Source organism: Gobio gobio (assembly GCF_949357685.1).
Source record: "Gobio gobio genome assembly, chromosome: 4".
In the NCBI taxonomy this organism is placed as follows: domain Eukaryota; kingdom Metazoa; phylum Chordata; class Actinopteri; order Cypriniformes; family Gobionidae; genus Gobio; species Gobio gobio.
The window spans coordinates 25,855,785-25,873,968 of NC_137100.1; the positions used below are offsets into that span (position 1 = coordinate 25,855,785).

The 18,184-nt window shown below is 39.5% G+C and overlaps 1 protein-coding gene across 11 annotated transcripts in view; it reads left to right on the plus strand.

Annotated features, from left to right (window-relative positions):
- Positions 1–18,184, plus strand: part of mctp1a (multiple C2 domains, transmembrane 1a) — a 254,225-nt gene that overhangs the window by 181,635 nt on the left and 54,406 nt on the right. For all 11 annotated transcript variants that reach the window (XM_079814163.1, XM_079814162.1, XM_079814159.1 and 8 more), the window contains 6 exons: positions 8,620–8,713; positions 12,798–12,900; positions 13,823–13,925; positions 14,656–14,757; positions 15,114–15,188; positions 16,896–17,015. In XM_079814163.1, coding sequence (XP_079670289.1) covers positions 8,620–8,713; positions 12,798–12,900; positions 13,823–13,925; positions 14,656–14,757; positions 15,114–15,188; positions 16,896–17,015 — 597 coding nt within the window. The remainder of the gene's footprint in view (positions 1–8,619; positions 8,714–12,797; positions 12,901–13,822; positions 13,926–14,655; positions 14,758–15,113; positions 15,189–16,895; positions 17,016–18,184) is intronic.

An 18,184-nucleotide genomic window follows, 5' to 3' on the forward strand; every position in this document is an offset into this window, starting at 1 on the left:
GAATTCGGGCCGGCTAACTCTCACGTGATCCTGAGACCCCGGCCTGGATATGTGCCCAAGGTTCCTACCACTCTCTTCAGAGCAGGTAGTGAACCTGCAAGCGCTGCCTTTGGAGGAGGCAGACCCAGCCTTGGCATTGCTCTGTCCAGTACGCGCCCTCCACGCCTACGTAGACATGACGCAGTGTTCAGGACCTCAGACCAGCTCTTTGTCTGTTATGGTGGAGAGCGGAAGGGAAGTGCTCTCTCGAAGCAAAGGTTGTCTCACTGGATAGTGGACACTGTTGTTTTGGCTTACCAGCAGCAGGGTCGACCATGTCCCCTTGGTGTGAGGGCACACTCCACTCGGAGTGTGGCCTCCTCTTGGGCTCTAGCGCATGGCGCCTCGCTGACAGACATCTGCAGAGCTGCAGGCTGGGCGACACCCAACTCTTTCGGGTGTCTTCGCTTGCTCGCCACTCCACTCCACGGACTGGATACGTGCGATATTTCCTCAGGTGAGCTCCCCCGAGAGCCCTGAGCTCCTCCAGCACTGCTTACGTCGAAACCTGTGTGTCTGCCCTCTAGCGAGCCAAGACCCTCGTCTCCGGCCAGGTGCCCCGTGTGCATGGTTCCCCTCCGGCGACCCCCACACGGGTATTTCACCGTAAGTCTCTGCAGAGAGCGGGTTTCATCCATTGGCGTGTCCCCCGCCAACCCTGGGGTTAAAAATCCACCTTCGGCTGGTACCCTAGAGATCTCCATATGCAGCCCCTAGCCGGCTCATATATGTCTCTTAAGTCCTCCCCACGGGTAGGCATTCTTGGCATTCCCTCACTGGGATATGCTTCCCAGTGTACCTTGGTAATCCTGTGATAACTGGGAGTCCCTCGTCCGTACTAGTCTTACGACAGGGTACTCACACTTACGCAGGGCACTGGAAGACAGCTGAGTGGCGGGATTATATTGGGACCCCCATTCGTTAGTCACTAACGTTACGTCGTATTGACTGAACGAAAGGGAACGTCTCGGTTACGGATGTAACCCTCGTTCCCTGAGGAGGGAACGGAGACGTAACGTCCCGTTGCCACATCAGCTGTGCTACCTGGAGCGCAGGAGTTCAGTCTTGGCTCCTCAAGCAGGTAACATAATGCGATATTGCCACGTACTTCCTTATATACTCACGCGGTGAGAAGGAGTTACGTATGCAAATTACGCATGCCCCATGGCATTGGCACGCCATTGGGCGTTTTCTCTAAACTCGAAGTTGATAGGCTTCTAAGCGAAACCCCCATTCGTTAGTCACTAACGTTACGTCTCCGTTCCCTCCTCAGGGAACGAGGGTTACATCCGTAACCGAGACGTTATTCACAATCCCGAAAGTTCTTTATTTGCATTCGTTTTAAAGCCTGTCAAACACGTGATTACTGGACTAAGTAGTCTTACTACGCTAATATTGTCAAATACACACAAGGTTCACATAAACACAGTCGGTTATGTCTAAAGTGAAAGTAAAATCGCGTGTCTCTGTATATTAGATGTGTAGAGGTCTTAAATTGACAGCAACGCAGCCTAGCGAACACGCTGTACTTAAAGCGACAGTTCACCTCTAAAATAATGTCATTATTTACTCACTCTAATGTTGTTCCAAACCTGTATTCATTGCTTCTGTTGAACACAGACAGTTGATGGTAGCCATTGACATCCATATTATTATTTCCTACAATGGTAATGTAGTGTTTTAATTTTACATTTATTCATTCAATCTCATACTTAAATGCTAATGTACAGCTCTGAGCTGCCAGTATAAATCTTTATATACATTTATTTTATATTATACAATACACTAGGAATGTGTACAAGGGTTTTTAAAGTAAAATAAAGAAAGGGTATTGCAATAAAAAAATATATATATATTTATCCTTAACCTCTTTCTGTTCCTGTCGCCTAAGAATAGAATATAAAAAAAAACTGATGTGACTAGCCATCAGAACCGAACCAAACCGAACTGAAAACCGTGGTTAAAAACCGAGGTATGTATTGAACCGTGGACTAACTGTATTGTTGCATCCCTAACAGCCAGCATGAATTATGACTTGATAAACATGCTAAATAGCATCATAAAGGGTTAGTTCAGTCAGGTCCAAACACCAGTTAAGTCAAAAACACCATAGACAAACTTTTAGTGAAGTTTTTATTGGCATATTTTGCAACAAAATTTACATTTGGCGATATGGCTCTGTTCTAAAAATTGCATAAAAGCCTAAATTCAATCTGTTCATCATATAAAGTCAATCTCTTTAGAAAATTGAGACTAAACTGCTTGATTCATATGGATTAGCTTTACCATCTCTTTATGAACTTTTTGATAAAAAATATCTTCATTTGTGTTTTGCGGATTTAGAACGACATGAAGGTGAGTAAATGATGACAGAATTTAAATTTTTGGGTGAACCCTTTAATGAAATGCAAAAATGCAAAAGAATTATGTGAGAGTTAGGAATCGAAAATATAATTAGCTCATTATAAAAAGTCAATGGAAACTCCCTAGTTCTTCAGTCTCCACCTAACAATACAATTTCCATTTGCGTGATTTCTAAAAATACAACCCAGAAATAGAGATTGGGTGTGAATACCATGATTTGTTAGCTAAACTTGTTGTAAATAAAAGTTAGGATAACTTAAATCCAAAGGTAAAATGTTCAATGAATTTATTGGGTTGTTTTAAATATGAAGCACCACAACAAAACACTAGTTACGTGTAATACATTTTACTATTACTAGAGAGAGTACGATGATTATGTGTGACATAATTTTTTTTGTTGCAGAATCCGAAATTGAGAAACAACTTAAGAAAAACAATAGGATACTCTTAAGGAAATACTTGAGATCTTAAGAATTTCTAAGAACTTAGAAGTGTCTTGGAACATTTGTACAAACTTTTTTAGAATGTATCTTAAGAAACGTCTTGACTTCTTTCTTGAGAAGATTTTGCTCTAAGTCTAAATGTTATTGTTAATTGACACCATGTTAGCATGTTAGCTTATGCTATTTCTCGATAAATGTCACTATAGAGTCATTTAGGAGGTGTTTTAGAGCGACACCACATCTCTTAGTACAAACTTTGTGACCCTATATCATCGGAAATAGTATTGAAGTGTCCTCTTTTGGTGTAGATGTGCCTCTTATGCATAGACGCCGCTGAATTGCATCTCAGTTGGCGCTGGGTTCTCAGACCTGGCAGAACCTCAGCGATATGACCTCCTTTTGAAAAGCGCTCAACCTCTGGGGGCCAGAGATTGGTTCAGGCCTGTAGAGAGACGGATCGGGCCTCCCCGCTCTCTGAGGAAAGGGAGAGAGGAGCTGATTTGGGATAGAGAGCTGTGAAGGAGAGCAGTAGTGGGGGGCTGTGACAGGCTCTTTTCAGGCAGGGTGTGCTCTTGAAAGGCCCGGGCTGAAAGGAGCCCAGTGTCCCTATGCTGAGGCCTTTGGCCCATCATGGCCCCGAGGCCCTCCAGTCCTCACTGTAGCACAATGCTCTCAGCCTCTCTCTTTGTCTTTAGCCTGTTAACCCTTCGTTCGCCGCTATTTGCGGCTCTCCGACACCTCTTTACATGCCAATAGCGAGGGACAGGGCTGAAACAAAAGGGCCACTTTTTGTTCACACTCTTGTCTGCTCGATACAGCTGCTCTCAGGGGTAACGCGACTGAAGATGCTCTTAAATTGCGACCGTTTTTAGAGCCCCAACGTGTTTAGATTTGCTTTCGCCGGCCCAGTGTGTTTCGCTAACCTGTTTCTTGGCGAAACACAGGTTTGTGCGCAATAGTCTGTTCTAATTGAAGTGGGAAGTCATGCTGGGAGATGTGTTTGATCTTCGGTTAAGGACCAGTGGAAAACACTCCACAGGCCAAACAGCGGACGGGTGACCTACATAACCGTGCACATTACGGGCTAGCGCCATCGTGCTCTGCGTCACCACCTTGTCGTCCCACGTCCACTAGGAGGAGCTGTTGGACCAGAATTGGAAGGACAAATTTGCGTCTTCTGACAAGGGAGGGGGGGGGGGCACTGGTCTCTGAGCTGGGAGGGGCTGGTGTGCAAAATGAAAAGAAAAGCTATTTCACCTTGCACAACACCAGGTTTTTTTTTTGTGGTAAAGGATAGATGTTCCGCTCCCTCATTCCCCACCCTCTCCCCCACCTAGCCTGCAGTCCGATGGGGACAGATATGCTCCAGAGAAGATGGGGGCTAAATGGAGGATGGGACAGTGGATGTAAAAAAAAAGACTTTAATTTGTCCCCACTATTAGCATATTCCCCGTTCCCTGCTTGACACCCGTTCACAGAAGTGAATTTAATAGAGATGTACCTTATCAAGCGTGGCAGATAACAGAAAGTGCCGGTGTTAGTGCCGCACAATACGCCTTAAACAGATTAGCACAGGCAAGGTGGTGGTCCACCCGTATGTGAAAGTGATGGGGCCAGGGGCACGAGTGAGAGCGTGGGCCAACGTTTTCTACCTCTCTATCGCTGTATGATCAGCTGTCTGAGGATAACCGAATAGTTGCCTATAACTAGTTATCAACGCTTGCCGTTAAAGTGCTAGGAGGCTGCCTCCAAACAAATAAAGTGTTTTAAGAGCAGGAGGTAAGGGGGGTGGAGATATAGAGATGATGTGAAACTGCAGATGCTCCTAATTTAAACTGTGGATGTCCTCACTTGCTGGGGGGTTGGGGGGGTGCATAGAACGCAATTAAGTCTTTTAATGCAGCATTGCACCAGCCTCAGATACATCATTAAAGTGGAGGAGGCATATCAGATGGCTTTCAGTGCTTTGCATATAGGGTGTGTGGGCCCAAGAGCTTTGTCAAGGTGTGTTAAAGGCACAGAATGAAGACGTCTGTCGCCGTTTACCTGTCATTCAGCATGTCATGCCACATCTCCAACTCTTTCATTTACTCCACAAGCTTTACATGACAGAAGCCTAGGCAAAATCCATGTTTTTCATTTAGCCTATGTAGACATGACTGCTTAAAGACTGGTAATACTTTAGATTAAAATTGTATATGTTTAATTAGTTAAGACAATCATTCAAATGAACAGTACTTGTATAACATTTAATCATGGGTAATGTTTATTTATTTATTAATTTATATTAATTGGTGAGCTAACAAATAATGATGATAATAATAATAATGTTTTTCATTATCATTTAAAAAATGTATTTATTTATTTTTATTTACTTTTAATAAATGCGTAAATAAAGTATTAATTGACGATCTAACAATGAACAGTAACAATAATAACAATAATAATTCATTTTCTAATCACATGTAATAAATGCATAAATACAACTATTGATGAGCTAATAATGAACAATATAATAATACTAATAATAATTTATTCACATTAATGAATGAATAAAAATATGAATTTGTATGAATTGACAAAGAACAAACGTATAATAATAATGTTTATTTCATTTAAATTTAAATGAATCATTCACATTAATAAATACATAACTATATGTGAGCCTAATTATGAAGTGTTTCCAAAACATATTACAGTTCATTTCTGTATTTCAATTCACGGATTTGCATCTAATCACATTCTTTTAGCCATTCTGGATTTAAAAAAATGAAAAGAATGAGCCTCAAATACGATTGCATCTTTTTTATAGCTCATGGAGCTTAGTCGTTAAGCAGTTATTTTCCAATATTCCCAGAGAGGAGGACTGTGTCTGTCTGCGCTTCACAGCTGTTGTTGTAAGCAGAGCGAAATTATGCATTTTAATAGTAGTCAGGTGAGTGCGGGCGACTCGTGTGTAATGGACGTTAATGGGCATCAGGGCCAGGGTGACCTCTGCTGAAGTGGAGGCGCACAGTTCCTCTCTGGCCCTGTCACTCGCTTCCAAATCAAAATGTGAACAAGTAAAGCAATGTGTGTGTGTGTGTGTAAGGACGGGAAGTAGGAGGAAAAGAGTGAGAGAGCAGCAAAAAGAGGGAGGCAGGGAAGAGGGGGGTGGAAGCTGTTAGCATTCCATTTTTATTATGACATTTCACAGTCATCCGATTTAATGTCCCCTGACCGGATTGTCCGGCTGGAGACGGTGGGCTTGAAATGTTATTTAGAGCATTGATAAAAGGTGAGCGCCTGCGAGATGACAGCGAGTCATAAGGCTCCGCGCGGTGACATTCATTTTCTCCACAACAGAGATGGAATAAGACGTCACGGTGACAAGCTGTCACTCAAGACACAGCCCCGCCATCTCACCCCTCCTCTTCTCTCCCTTTTCGGTCCCTACTGTCTGGTTGGGGGTTAGAAGGGGTTCTGTGAGTGTGTGTGTGTGTGTGCGCAAGTGTTTATGCGCTACCCCGTTCCTGTAATGGGACTAAACCACACTCCTCCTCAGCGTACCATATGAGTTGGCCTTGCCTTGCCGGCCCCAAAGCCGAGGGGGGTGGGAAAATATATTCTTCAGCCTTTCATTAAAAAAATAAAGAGGCCTCATCTCCTGAGCTTTTCAATCTCCTTGCCTGTCTTTTGAGGGGTCTGAAAAGCCAGCACCCTTTGCAAATCAGAAATTCCTCTGCTATGGAAATGCACCAGCTCCAAAAAAAGTCACTTTTCTTCAAGGCTGCAATAATCATAAATAACAAGCCCTTGATATCTACTGAGAAATCATGTATTGAATGTATGTGTAAAAATACATTTTCCCCCTCAATCATCACTAGACACCCCCCCCCCCCTCTTCACTCGTTTGCTATCAGAGGATTTTTCAACAATAATATCGTTCGTAACAGGCGAAGGCAGTCCGAGTGTATAATGAATTAAGTCTGCAGCCTGGCCCTGACTTGAGAATTCAAATTATAATTATTCCTCTGGGTATGTGTAGGGCTTATTGCCAAAAAGAGAATTAAAGTGAAGTCTCCAGTGCTTTTGAAGGCACACCAGTGAGATTGTGTCGTCTCTGTCAGTCCAGCTCCATTCACTCTGCGCACATGAAAGTGTCCGTCTAGAAATGTCACAAGAGTTTCTTCAACTTTTACCCTGTGGTTCATATGGGGGGACATACTTTATTTAATTTAATGGACAACTTTCCATTACTGTGCATGTATTAGACACACATGCACAGAAGGTTTTATTAGTCAGAGGTTGCTCTTTCAAAGCTCAGGAGGCTTATCAGCTTTGTGTCATTTAAAATCCTTAGGAGAAATGAAAACAAACAATCGAGACATTTGCTGGCATTATAGTTTAAAGCTTTAAAAGGGATTTGACATATTAGAGCTATGAAATCATTTCTTTTAGAAGAGTTAGATACTGAAAATAACTTTTGACTTGCAGACTTTGGTATGACACGATTTGAAACAGAGGACGCAATTTGCAATTTTTGAGATCTCTTTTAAAGCTCCAGAGGAAACATTATTATTAATAGGATCTTTTTTTTTAGAGGAAGAAAAAGTCTTAGGAACAGAAGACTGTCTGTTAACTCGCTATTTAGAAATTAGTTTCATATATACTGTATATATATTATTTTTTGTTTGACAAAACTGTACACACTATAAAATGTCGAGAAAAGGGAGGGGGAGAGAGAGAGATTACTCATGCTGTGACCACACAGTTAGTGTGTGATGCCTAGTTTGTTTCATGGCTAAATGTCAGCCCCTTTAATGCTACAAAAGACACACAAAGGAACTGTAATGGAGTATTATGGTCTCTCAATGAGAGGCTTTTATCGGTATGAGCGTAATTGACTCGCTCATAAATCATGCTTAAGTGTCTTTGCTGATGCACTTGTCTTTGAGCAGTTTATCCTCCTCCCGAAGATTTACTGTTTTAGAAATTAGTGGTGTCTCTGCTAGTATTTTCTGTTTTTCTTTTCGTTTAATCGCTCACAAACTGAATGAGTAGAATAAGAAATGGTTTTCTGGAGGAACATGAATGTGAGTATGGACGCACATGCACTCTGAAAGTGAATTGATATAACTTGGGTTTGACGTCAGCGCTGTTTTATTCATTTTTGTTCCGTATTATTTTCCTCTTCTCACTGATGGCTTTTTATATGCATTTGTATTTTAAATGCATCTGTATTTATTCTAAATCATGCGTGTGGATTTATATTGGCTGCTCCAATTTATTTATAAAGTTCAAATTATGGGACTGATAAAGGGAATATTCCTGTTTTGGACCGCTAGACAAATGTATGCTAGTTGACTTATTTTTATTTAATAATTATATCATTTTATTTTTAGTAAATAGCTTACAAAGTTCACAAAGTATATATGCTAGTCCTAAAAAAGTATTTGAACAATTATGCCACATTTAAAAATGTTAAATTGTCTTTACATTATAAAAAATGAATTTAGTACAAAGTGTAATTTACTGTATTTTAATGATATATAGCACAAACACAAGCCAACAAAGTTTTTTGTAAGCAAAGTTAGTGCTGAGAAAAGATCTAGCATCATTTGTTTTCAGATGCCTCTTTCTTTTGTTATTTTGTGCTTTGAAATTCAATCATTTTCAAGCGACTTAAATGTTCAAATGCTTCCCAGGACCATTGTATATTCTTCAGCTGTGTGGATATGGAGTCTCACATACTCTTTAATGTTTTTTTTTTTTTCCACTTTGACCTCAACAGAGTCTTCTCAGATCCTTTCACAATATTAAAGATGTGGGCATGGTGCAGGTGAAGGTGATCCGAGCGGAGGGGCTGATGGCAGCTGATGTTACAGGTAAGGAGAACCCTCCCACACACACACACATACAGTGATCCTGACATATGATTTCTCACTCTGTTTTCCGCAGTTACTGATAAAGACTATCATTTCCCTTGGAATGGTCAGCAGGAGGCTGATAATATTGCGTTCTACTCTGTGCTAATGGATCGTTGGCTTCTGAGATCACTGTGCCTCTTAAACGTATTTTTTTCCTGTGTGTCTGCTCCGGTTTCCATTAATTCTTACTTTTAATTAGGTCTGCAGTGGACAGGCCTAGTTTCTGGCACTATGAATTATCAAGTTGAAAAAAAAGATTGCAGACGGTACAGTCAGTTGATTCTTATTCAGAGTCGGAGTGAGAGTGAGACATTAACAAACGCACTCACCTTGAGTCATTCATTAACACTACACCAGGATCAAAATCTAAATGTATTCAATTTTTTTTTGTGTTCTTTTTTGCCATTCGTTTTGAGACAGTGACCTCATTGCAACTGAATCAGCTGCTGTTCTACGTGCCTTTTAGCTTTGCTTAAATTAATACACTACCATTCAAAAGTTTAATGGTCCGTACTATTTCGTTTGTATTTTTTTTTAAAGAAATTAATTCTTTATTTAGCAGCAATGCATTCAATTGATCAAAAGTTATAATGTTACAAAATATTTATTTTTCAAACAAATGCTGTTCTTTTGAACTGTCTATTAATCAAAGAATCCTGAAAAACATATTGCGGTTTACACAAAAATAGTAATCAGCATGACTGTTTTAATGTTTTCAACATTAATAATTATCAAGAAATGTTTCTTGAGCAGAAAACCAGCATATTAGAATGATTTCTGAAGGATCACGTGACACTGAAGACTGGAGTAATACAGCTTTGCCATCAGAAGAATAAATTACATTTTAAAATATATATAAATAGAAAGCTGTTATTTTACATTGTAATAATATTTCACAAAACTAATGCTTTACTCTATTTTTGATCAAATAAATGCAGCCTTGGTGAGCAAGAAAGACTGTTTAAAAACATTTCAAAATTTGACCATAAACTTTTGAACGGTTCTGTAGTTCAAAATCATGTATGCACCCTTATGTTGCTCCAAACCCACAGGACTTATTGAATTGCCACCAAAAACAAATTGCAAAAATAATAGTTATACTCAAACACTCTGAAACATCTACCATTGGCCAAACCTAGAAATGGCAGTTCTGGAAGTATTTTAACATTTAAAGCTGTTTGTTTAGCTTTGAAAGTTTTGCATGCAATGTCAGTCCTGAGTTTGATTTGACACTTGTGTGGGAAATGAAGCTGAGAATGGCAGCACAAGAATATTAATCAAGGCCGCACAATCGGTTGCAGACGAGGTGCGAGGCGGCAGAAATAAACAGGAGCGAGAAAGAGAGAAAAGACAGAGGGAGAGAGTGAGAGACGGGGAGAATTAGAGGCAGAGACGTAGAGGTCATTAGCACCGTCACTCTTAAGGTGGAGCATCTCGCGAGGTTCCTCTCCGCTAAGCGCTTTGCGTTCGCTGTCTCTCTAATCGCCTAATCGACGCCTTTAATTAAGACATGCTCAATGGCAGACCACCCCCCTCCCCTCTCACACCCTTCAGCCTCCCCCTTCCCGCACAGTTCTGCAATCACCCCTTTCCTCGCTCCTCTCCGGGAGTCCGGCCCACTACGCTGACCTTGTAGCACGGTCTGGCGTTCCCTGGGGAACCGCGGCCTCCTCATGAGCTCTGATTTCACACTCCTCTCCCGCCACAAAGCGCCGGCGCACAAAGCTTTTCTAAGAGCCCCGGCTCGCTCACGGACTCACCGTCTCAATCGGCCCTGGCACCGAGGTGTCAGCCAACAAGGTTACGGGCCACGGAACAGTGCCTCCTCTAATAGAGAGCTCACTGGAGACAGGGAGAGTCCGGGAAAAGTGGAAGGGAAGGAGAGTGGACATAAAAGATAATGTGGGCGAGAAGGAAAGAAAAAGAGAGGGAAATCTTAGTTCTCTTTCTTGCATCACAGAGTGTGGTGTTTTTTTTTTTGTCTCACCCCTCCTTTCTGTCTGTTTTTCATTGTAATTAATTGAGGCTTTTATCTGGAGTGCCTCCACTCCAGGCCAGCAGGATAAATGGTGACAGTGTGTAAAACCAACAGTATTTAGGGACAGGAGACTGCTTTCCTTCTGAATAGACCCACTCAATACTTAACATAGATCACTTCAGATGCAGACATTGCTCTGCCGGTCAGCAATTTCATTAACAATCAGTTTTCAAACAACAGTAGGAACTGTTCTGCCCTAGCTGCCATCAGTGTGTTTGTATATGATAATCCTATGGCCGGTCTCCTGCACCTCTGCTCAACACCGTTCCTGCATTTCATTTAAAACGCCTTCCAGACCTGAAAAATGTAATTACCGTTTTGTACGTCAGCGTGCCGCACGCTTATCAAATTGCAGCCGGAATGAGGTTGAACTCATCTCGGCGGTCTGTGAGGATTTGCCCAGAATTAACCCACAGATAGCGTCTGCTCGGCCACACCTGGGGAGTCAAAGTTTCATTCAGTGCGAAGCGTGTAATTTGCTCAGACAGCTGCCTCACGAACACGTAGTAGTTTGTCGCCGAGGATGACCGAGTGTCACCGCGAGGATATTGAATAGGGTTGTTCACTCCTGCGCCTATCAATATACATTCATTTAAACAGATGCAAATTATTTTTGAATGATGAAAATACTCACAATTACTGGAAGTCATGGCAAATTAAGTATTTGTGTGAATAAATTGTAAATGAGTGCTAAAGTGGATTGAAAATAGGAGCAAGATTTATTTTTTTTATTCTTTTTACAAACATATATAATGTTTAATCCATAATTGTATCTAAAAAATATATTTTGCTATATTTTTTTCTAACTGATACTCCTTAAAAATACAGTATACTTGCACATGCTTTTTTCTGTAAACTGAAATTCACAGTCCAAATTGCAGCAGTACATTTAGTCAACTAATTTTATTATATCAGACACATAATAGTGTACTCATCGCATTTAAATACAATACTGATTATAAATAAAGGGGGAAAAAAACTTGTGAATTAAAAATATATTCAAAGCCGATCAATATACTCCTGAAATTGATATGCTTGGTGACAGCAAGGACTTTCTATTGATCACTCTGACATTTATTTTACTTGTCAACTAAATGTCTTTGCTTCTGTTGTTCACATGCAGGAAATGTAATATTGCAGTTTAACTTTGCGGCATGTTGCAAAGCCGTTTTGAATTAAAAGTACCTTTATGAATGCTTTTTTTTTGCCCCAGCTTTTAAAAATTCTGTTCTGCAACAAACAACAAAAGTGCTCCCAATTGTTTTGTTTGGAGGTTTATTTAATGACTAAAAGTTTAGATCAAAGCTGATATGAAGAGTTTGTTGTTTAAGTCTCGGTTGAGAACAATATCCCTTTAAATTACGAACATTTATTTACATGTGTATATTAATAGTTGATTTCAAAGCATGTAGGACAGTGGATTATATAAATATGTCTCTCGAGTCAGCTTCTTATAATAATGTATTTTGTACATGACTGAAATACTAATATAAGGATAAAAAGAAAAACAGCCTCTTATTTACAATGGTCTCCGCTTGGAATATTTTCTACAAATTTCCCACATTCAGACCATTTGTATTTAAGTCATCATCCCCTTCTGCCCTCCGTCTGGAACCAGCTATGTGTGTGTGTGTTCACACCAGACAGAGATAGAGATGTCCTCACGGTGCTCTAGGGCAGCGCAAAGGCTGAAATGCTTATCTACCTGTGTGCAAACCACTGTGTCGGTGTAACAACAGGAAACGACACCAGACTGGGGCAAAATGAATATATCAAATCAGCTCCACTATGATAAGTTGCTGCTAAAGCTTTAGTCTGGGTAAAGACAGCAGTGCGGTTTGATCCGGCCCTTCAGGCTGGTTGTCCCATCACCTTTATCAGGTAGTTATTCCCCCCAGCACACCACCCAGTGGATTACACCCTGGTAAATACAATGAAACTGATAAAGATTATGTGTGTGTGTGTGTGTGTGTGTGTGTGTGTGTGTGTGTGTGTCCCTCACAGGCAAGAGTGACCCCTTCTGTGTAGTGGAGCTCAGCAACGATCGGTTACAGACGCATACCGTGTACAAAAACCTCAACCCAGAGTGGAACAAAGTCTTCACGTTGTAAGTGTCAAGATCGCCTATATACATCTGCGAGAGTGCTCGCATTTGCATATAATCACATATTTATAGTCTACCAATTTATGATGTTTTTTTAAGCACATTACATTACTGATAGAAGCATATAAATACTGATATATATATTCTGATTCTGAATATATAAAATCTAAATATTAAGTATGCATAGGATATGATCATTGTAGACTAAATAGTGATATTATCTGCAATTTTTGTAATTTATGTATGTTTAAAATTATATCTCATGTGCAATTGTAAACCAAATAAAAAAGGGAGAAAACTTAGAATATCTACGAGAAATAGTTTTTACCCATTATATTGAAAAAGCTTGGTTATTAATACTGTATTTATGAGCTGAGAGGCGAGGATTACATGATAATGTAGTCAGGATTATTTAATCTAGCTTTGTATTGGTAGTTGTAAATGTGACATATAAGTAAACTTTGTTCTTTAGAAGAAAATTAACTTTTGTTTGAGATTACACTCCCTCTGCAAGTACAACCATTGTGCCGTTTGATAATGTGCCATACATAATTTCTTATATTAGTTCGATATCTAGTGGTTGTTCCATTGATGCTTTTTTTTCATAATCTTTCAATCTTCACGGCTGGAAATTCATTTGTGAATTCCCATGGAAAGCTGGGTAATCTAGCCTCTCCTTGGAGCGCTCATCTCTTAAAGAATAACCTCATTTTCTTTCATTAGACTTCTCCTCTTTAGCCTACTTTTCAAAGATAGCATTTCAAATGGAGAATTGCAGCATCTTTTTTTAACCCCAGCACAATGGAGATTGTCACCAAGGATTTAGATGAATCACATTTTTTGTCATGACTTGAAAGATCTTTTCAGTGTTTAATATTAGTCAATGACTTCTTCACCCACCTCTTTTTTTTTCTTCTTCAACTAGCAATGTGAAAGACATCCACTCAGTCTTAGAGGTGACTGTCTATGACGAGGACAGAGACCGAAGTGCCGACTTCTTGGGTAAAGTGGCTATACCGTTGCTAAACGTAAGTCATGACTTTCACTTACAACAATGAATCAATTTGAAATTGGGGAAAAGTACAAAAAATAATGTTTTTTTTCTTCCTTTTCAATTCTTTGTATTAAAAAAAATATACATATGAAATGTATCTCACTTTTATTGATTTTAGTAATCATAGAGTAAGATGTACAAGTGAGAAACACACAGGGGGGAAAAAGTTTTCAAAAAATTTTGAAAAAATGTGGCATGTGTCTACCTTTACTGATTTTGGTAATCATAGAGTAAGATGTGAAAGTGAGAGCACACAATACAAGTTTTTTAAAAGCAGAATTTTTTTTGTCTAAACGTTATTGATTTTAGTAATCATGAGATGTGAAAGTGAGAAAAACACAAAGTTTTTTAAAAATAGAAGAAAAAAATAGACAAACATGGCATGTTTCTAAACTTTATTGATTTCAGTAATCATAGAGTAAGATGTGCAAGTGAGAAAAACACTGGGAAAAAAGCCTACTAACAAAAACAGAGAAGAAAAGAAAAGATAAGGGGGGACGCAGTGTGCTCTCCCAGGCTGATTCCCCAGGATAGTTAATTTGCGTCTGACAGTGGTCGGGCCGTAATGAACAGGTACTTGTCAGAGCCGCCACAGTTGTTTTGGGCTCTCTGTCAGATGCAGCAGCTGGGGTTCAAAGGTCGCATGAAGAGTGTATTCAGCTGAGTATTGCTAGACAGACGGCTGTCATGTCCCTCTCCCGCAGATCCAAAATGGAGAACGCAAAGCTTACGCCTTGAAAAGCAAGGAACTGACAGGGCCAACCAAAGGGGTCATCTTTCTCGAAATAGACGTGATTTATAACGTTGTAAGTCCCACTCTCTTTTTCTCGCTTGCTTTTTTCTTGCGTTTTTCACTTCTTTATCTGCTTGTTCTCTTCAGCCTCTCCCGGGCTGTCTGTCCCCGTCCTCATTCTCTCTTTTAATTACTGAAGACTCCCCTTTCCTCAGCCTTTTATTTGTGCGTCTGTGTACCGCTGTGTGTGTCCGTCCGCCATTTTAGGCGGGAGTGTGAGAGAGCGTCACATGGCGTGGTGTGGTGTGGAGTGTGTGAAATGGAGGGATGTCTTGATATATGATTAGATCGTTAATGATGCACCGTGATCACGTTCACATCTTCAACTCGAGGGTGGATTGTTACGTTCAATTCGTTTATATGTTGCAGGTCAAAGCCGGCATGAGAACTTTGATTCCCATCGAGCAGAAATACATCGAAGAGGAGCCGCGGGTGTCCAAACAGGTAACAAGAATGCTTTAATCACACCTTTGTTGAAGACATTAATAAAATCCACCCCAACACAAGTCGTAGACACAGACAGCAGCATCTTTCCCCTCGTCTTCTCCCTCTCTCTAGCTCTTTCTCCTTGTCTCTTCCTTCTCTTCTGGAGGTGCTGAATAGAAATGTCAAGCTGTCAACGCTGGGGGTGCATAAGTAGATTGGCCATCCTTTAGTTTGGACCTCAGTGGTTCTTCTGCTGTGCTTCTTTTTGTCACCCTGTTCAATGTCTCCCCCCATCCCTGACAAAGAGCTGAATTGTAGGGGTTGTCCCAAATCAGACCTGTCACTGAGACACTGCTTGGGACAAACACACACACACACAGACACACTCTATCTGTCACGCAATAAGGCGCTGCTGAATGCAAGCTAGAAAGTGCCCACTCTGCACTTTTCGGTGTGAATTTGCCCCCCATCTAAACTGTTTTTGAGCGAGATGAGAGAGGCTGAATGGTGAGGGCAACATATCAAATCTATCTCCACAAGATTTACTTTTACTTCTTGACACTGTCCCCTTCATAACTGTTGAAGCTCATTTTGTCGAACATCTCAGACATATTTTATTCTTTAGTAGTTTGATATTGTATTTCACCTCGCATATACTCTGATTAGCCCCAAATGACAAACAAAATTGCCTACTTTAAAGGCATGGGCCGAATCCTACACTTCACCACAGTAAATGTGGATAGTTACCATGATCAAAGCCGTAGCATTTTAAAGCCATTATGCGACCAGGAGCGTTTGATCTTCCTGTGAACACAGGAAGCAGCGGTCATTTGCAGTTCACCCGCACTCAGAATCACGAAAAATACTATTTTATTAGAGGCGTGACAAAAAAAAATCTATAATTCTTTCAAGCTCCAACAAAATCGAAAATAAATGTGCTTTGGATTTCTCTTTTGCACTGCATTATTTTGCTCTAGTATCATATTTTTGGTTTAACGCCTTAACCGCATGCCTTAAAAGTTATTATTTATAGCTGCTGAAGTCAGTTATTTTAGTTTTTTTTTAATAACTTTTTTTTATTGTAGTGTCCACATTCATTCATTTATAAATAATGTCTAAAAGTATGATTACGTAAAATGTATGTTGTATAAACCACAGTTCAAATGTTGTAGGATTTTTATTTTATGCTCTACAAGGCTGTGTTTATTTGATCAAGAATGCAGTAAAACAGTAATATTGTGAAATACCATTACAATTTAAAATAACTGTTTTCTATTTTAGTACATTTTAAAATGTAAATGAATCCTGTGATGGCAAAGCTGCCATTACTCCACTTCACACGATCCTTCAGAAAGCATTCTAATATGCTGGTTTGGTGCTAAATAAACATTTATTTTGTTATCAATGTTGAAAAAAGTTGTGCTGCTTAATGTTGTTGTAGAAACTGTGATTCTTTCATTATGCTTTGATAAATAGAAAGTTCAAATAAACAGCATTCATTTAAAATAAAAATGCTTTATAACATTATAAGTATTTACTGTCACTTTTGATGAATCCTTACTGAATAATACCCCCCCCCCCCAAAAAAAAAAAAACACATTTGAACAGCAGTGTATGTAGTGTATATAATTAATAATATTTATTTTAAAAATCATTTTAGTTAAGTCGTATTCTCATTGTGAATCAATGTGATTGTGAAATGTTGTCTGTTGTTCTGACACTCAGCTGCTGCTGCAGAACTTCAACAGAGTGAGGCGCTGTATCATGTTGCTGATCAATGCTGGCTGCTTTATCAACAGCTGCTTTGAGTGGGAGTCTCCTCAGAGGAGCATCTGTGCCTTGCTGGTAAGGACCAGTATGCATTCAACCTCACCAACAGTCACATACAGCGGCTCCAGAATGTATTTGGACACATTTCTGTTTGGCTACGACTAATTTTTAATCAAATTAGTGCTAAAAAAGTGAATATATAGTGTATTGAATATCAGTGGCCAGTTGCATAAACGTAGTCACTATGTTAAGACTGTGTCATAAGAACTACAGTAATTTGACCAAACTACAAAAATTAGTCAAGAGGTAATCAGTCTGGCTTTTCTGATTCAAATTAGACCGATCTACCTTTTTATGTAACAGACTTTAAAACGTTAGGACCAGTCTTTAAGAAAAGAATTAGGTAACTTTTAAGACTAGTCTAAGCTGTTTATGGGTAACACTTTATTTTAGTGTTAAATTATCGCTATGATCTATTTGCTTATATATTATATTACTAGGATATTGGCTGTTTATTAGTACTTATAAAACACTTATGCCTTCTTCTGCATGACTTTATTCTACATCCCTTAATTCTACCCAATACCTAAACTTAAACTCTACAAAAACTACCTTACTAACTAGTAATAAGCAGTTTATTGAGGCAAAAGTCATAGTTAATAGTGAATATGTGTTCCCCATACTAGTGTTAACAGTTTATGCAACTGGCCCCAGGCATGGAATATGTATTGGATAACAAAATACCAGAGTGGAATCTAGTTAATGTCACATTTTTGCATCCAATTCATCCCAAGGTCATTTTAGTGAATGTATGAAGTAACTTCTCCTCAGTTCACATGTATCCTAGAGTAACCAGAAGTGTAGTTCATTACATTAACTATGAACATGTTCCATTAACGTTTGACAACCAGAAAGAGTCCAGATACATTTATCTTCATTTTGAACATTTCTATTGTTTTATCATTTGAAACCTAAAAAAATTTTTTGGGGGTGAATTTTTTTTTACTTCAAACGTGTATTTCTTCTTAAAATCTTTCTTAAAAATAATGGCACTTTGTTTGATATTTTTATTTTATTTCTAATGCAGTGTTTTTCAAAAATTTTAAGTGTATCTTAAGTTCCCAAATACTTTAACATGATACAGTAGTGTGACAGGTTCTGTGGTGATCGATTGGGCCATGTGCACACATTTCTCATCTACCCTTCTGTTGTGTTAAAAATGTCCAGAATTTTGCCCAATTTGT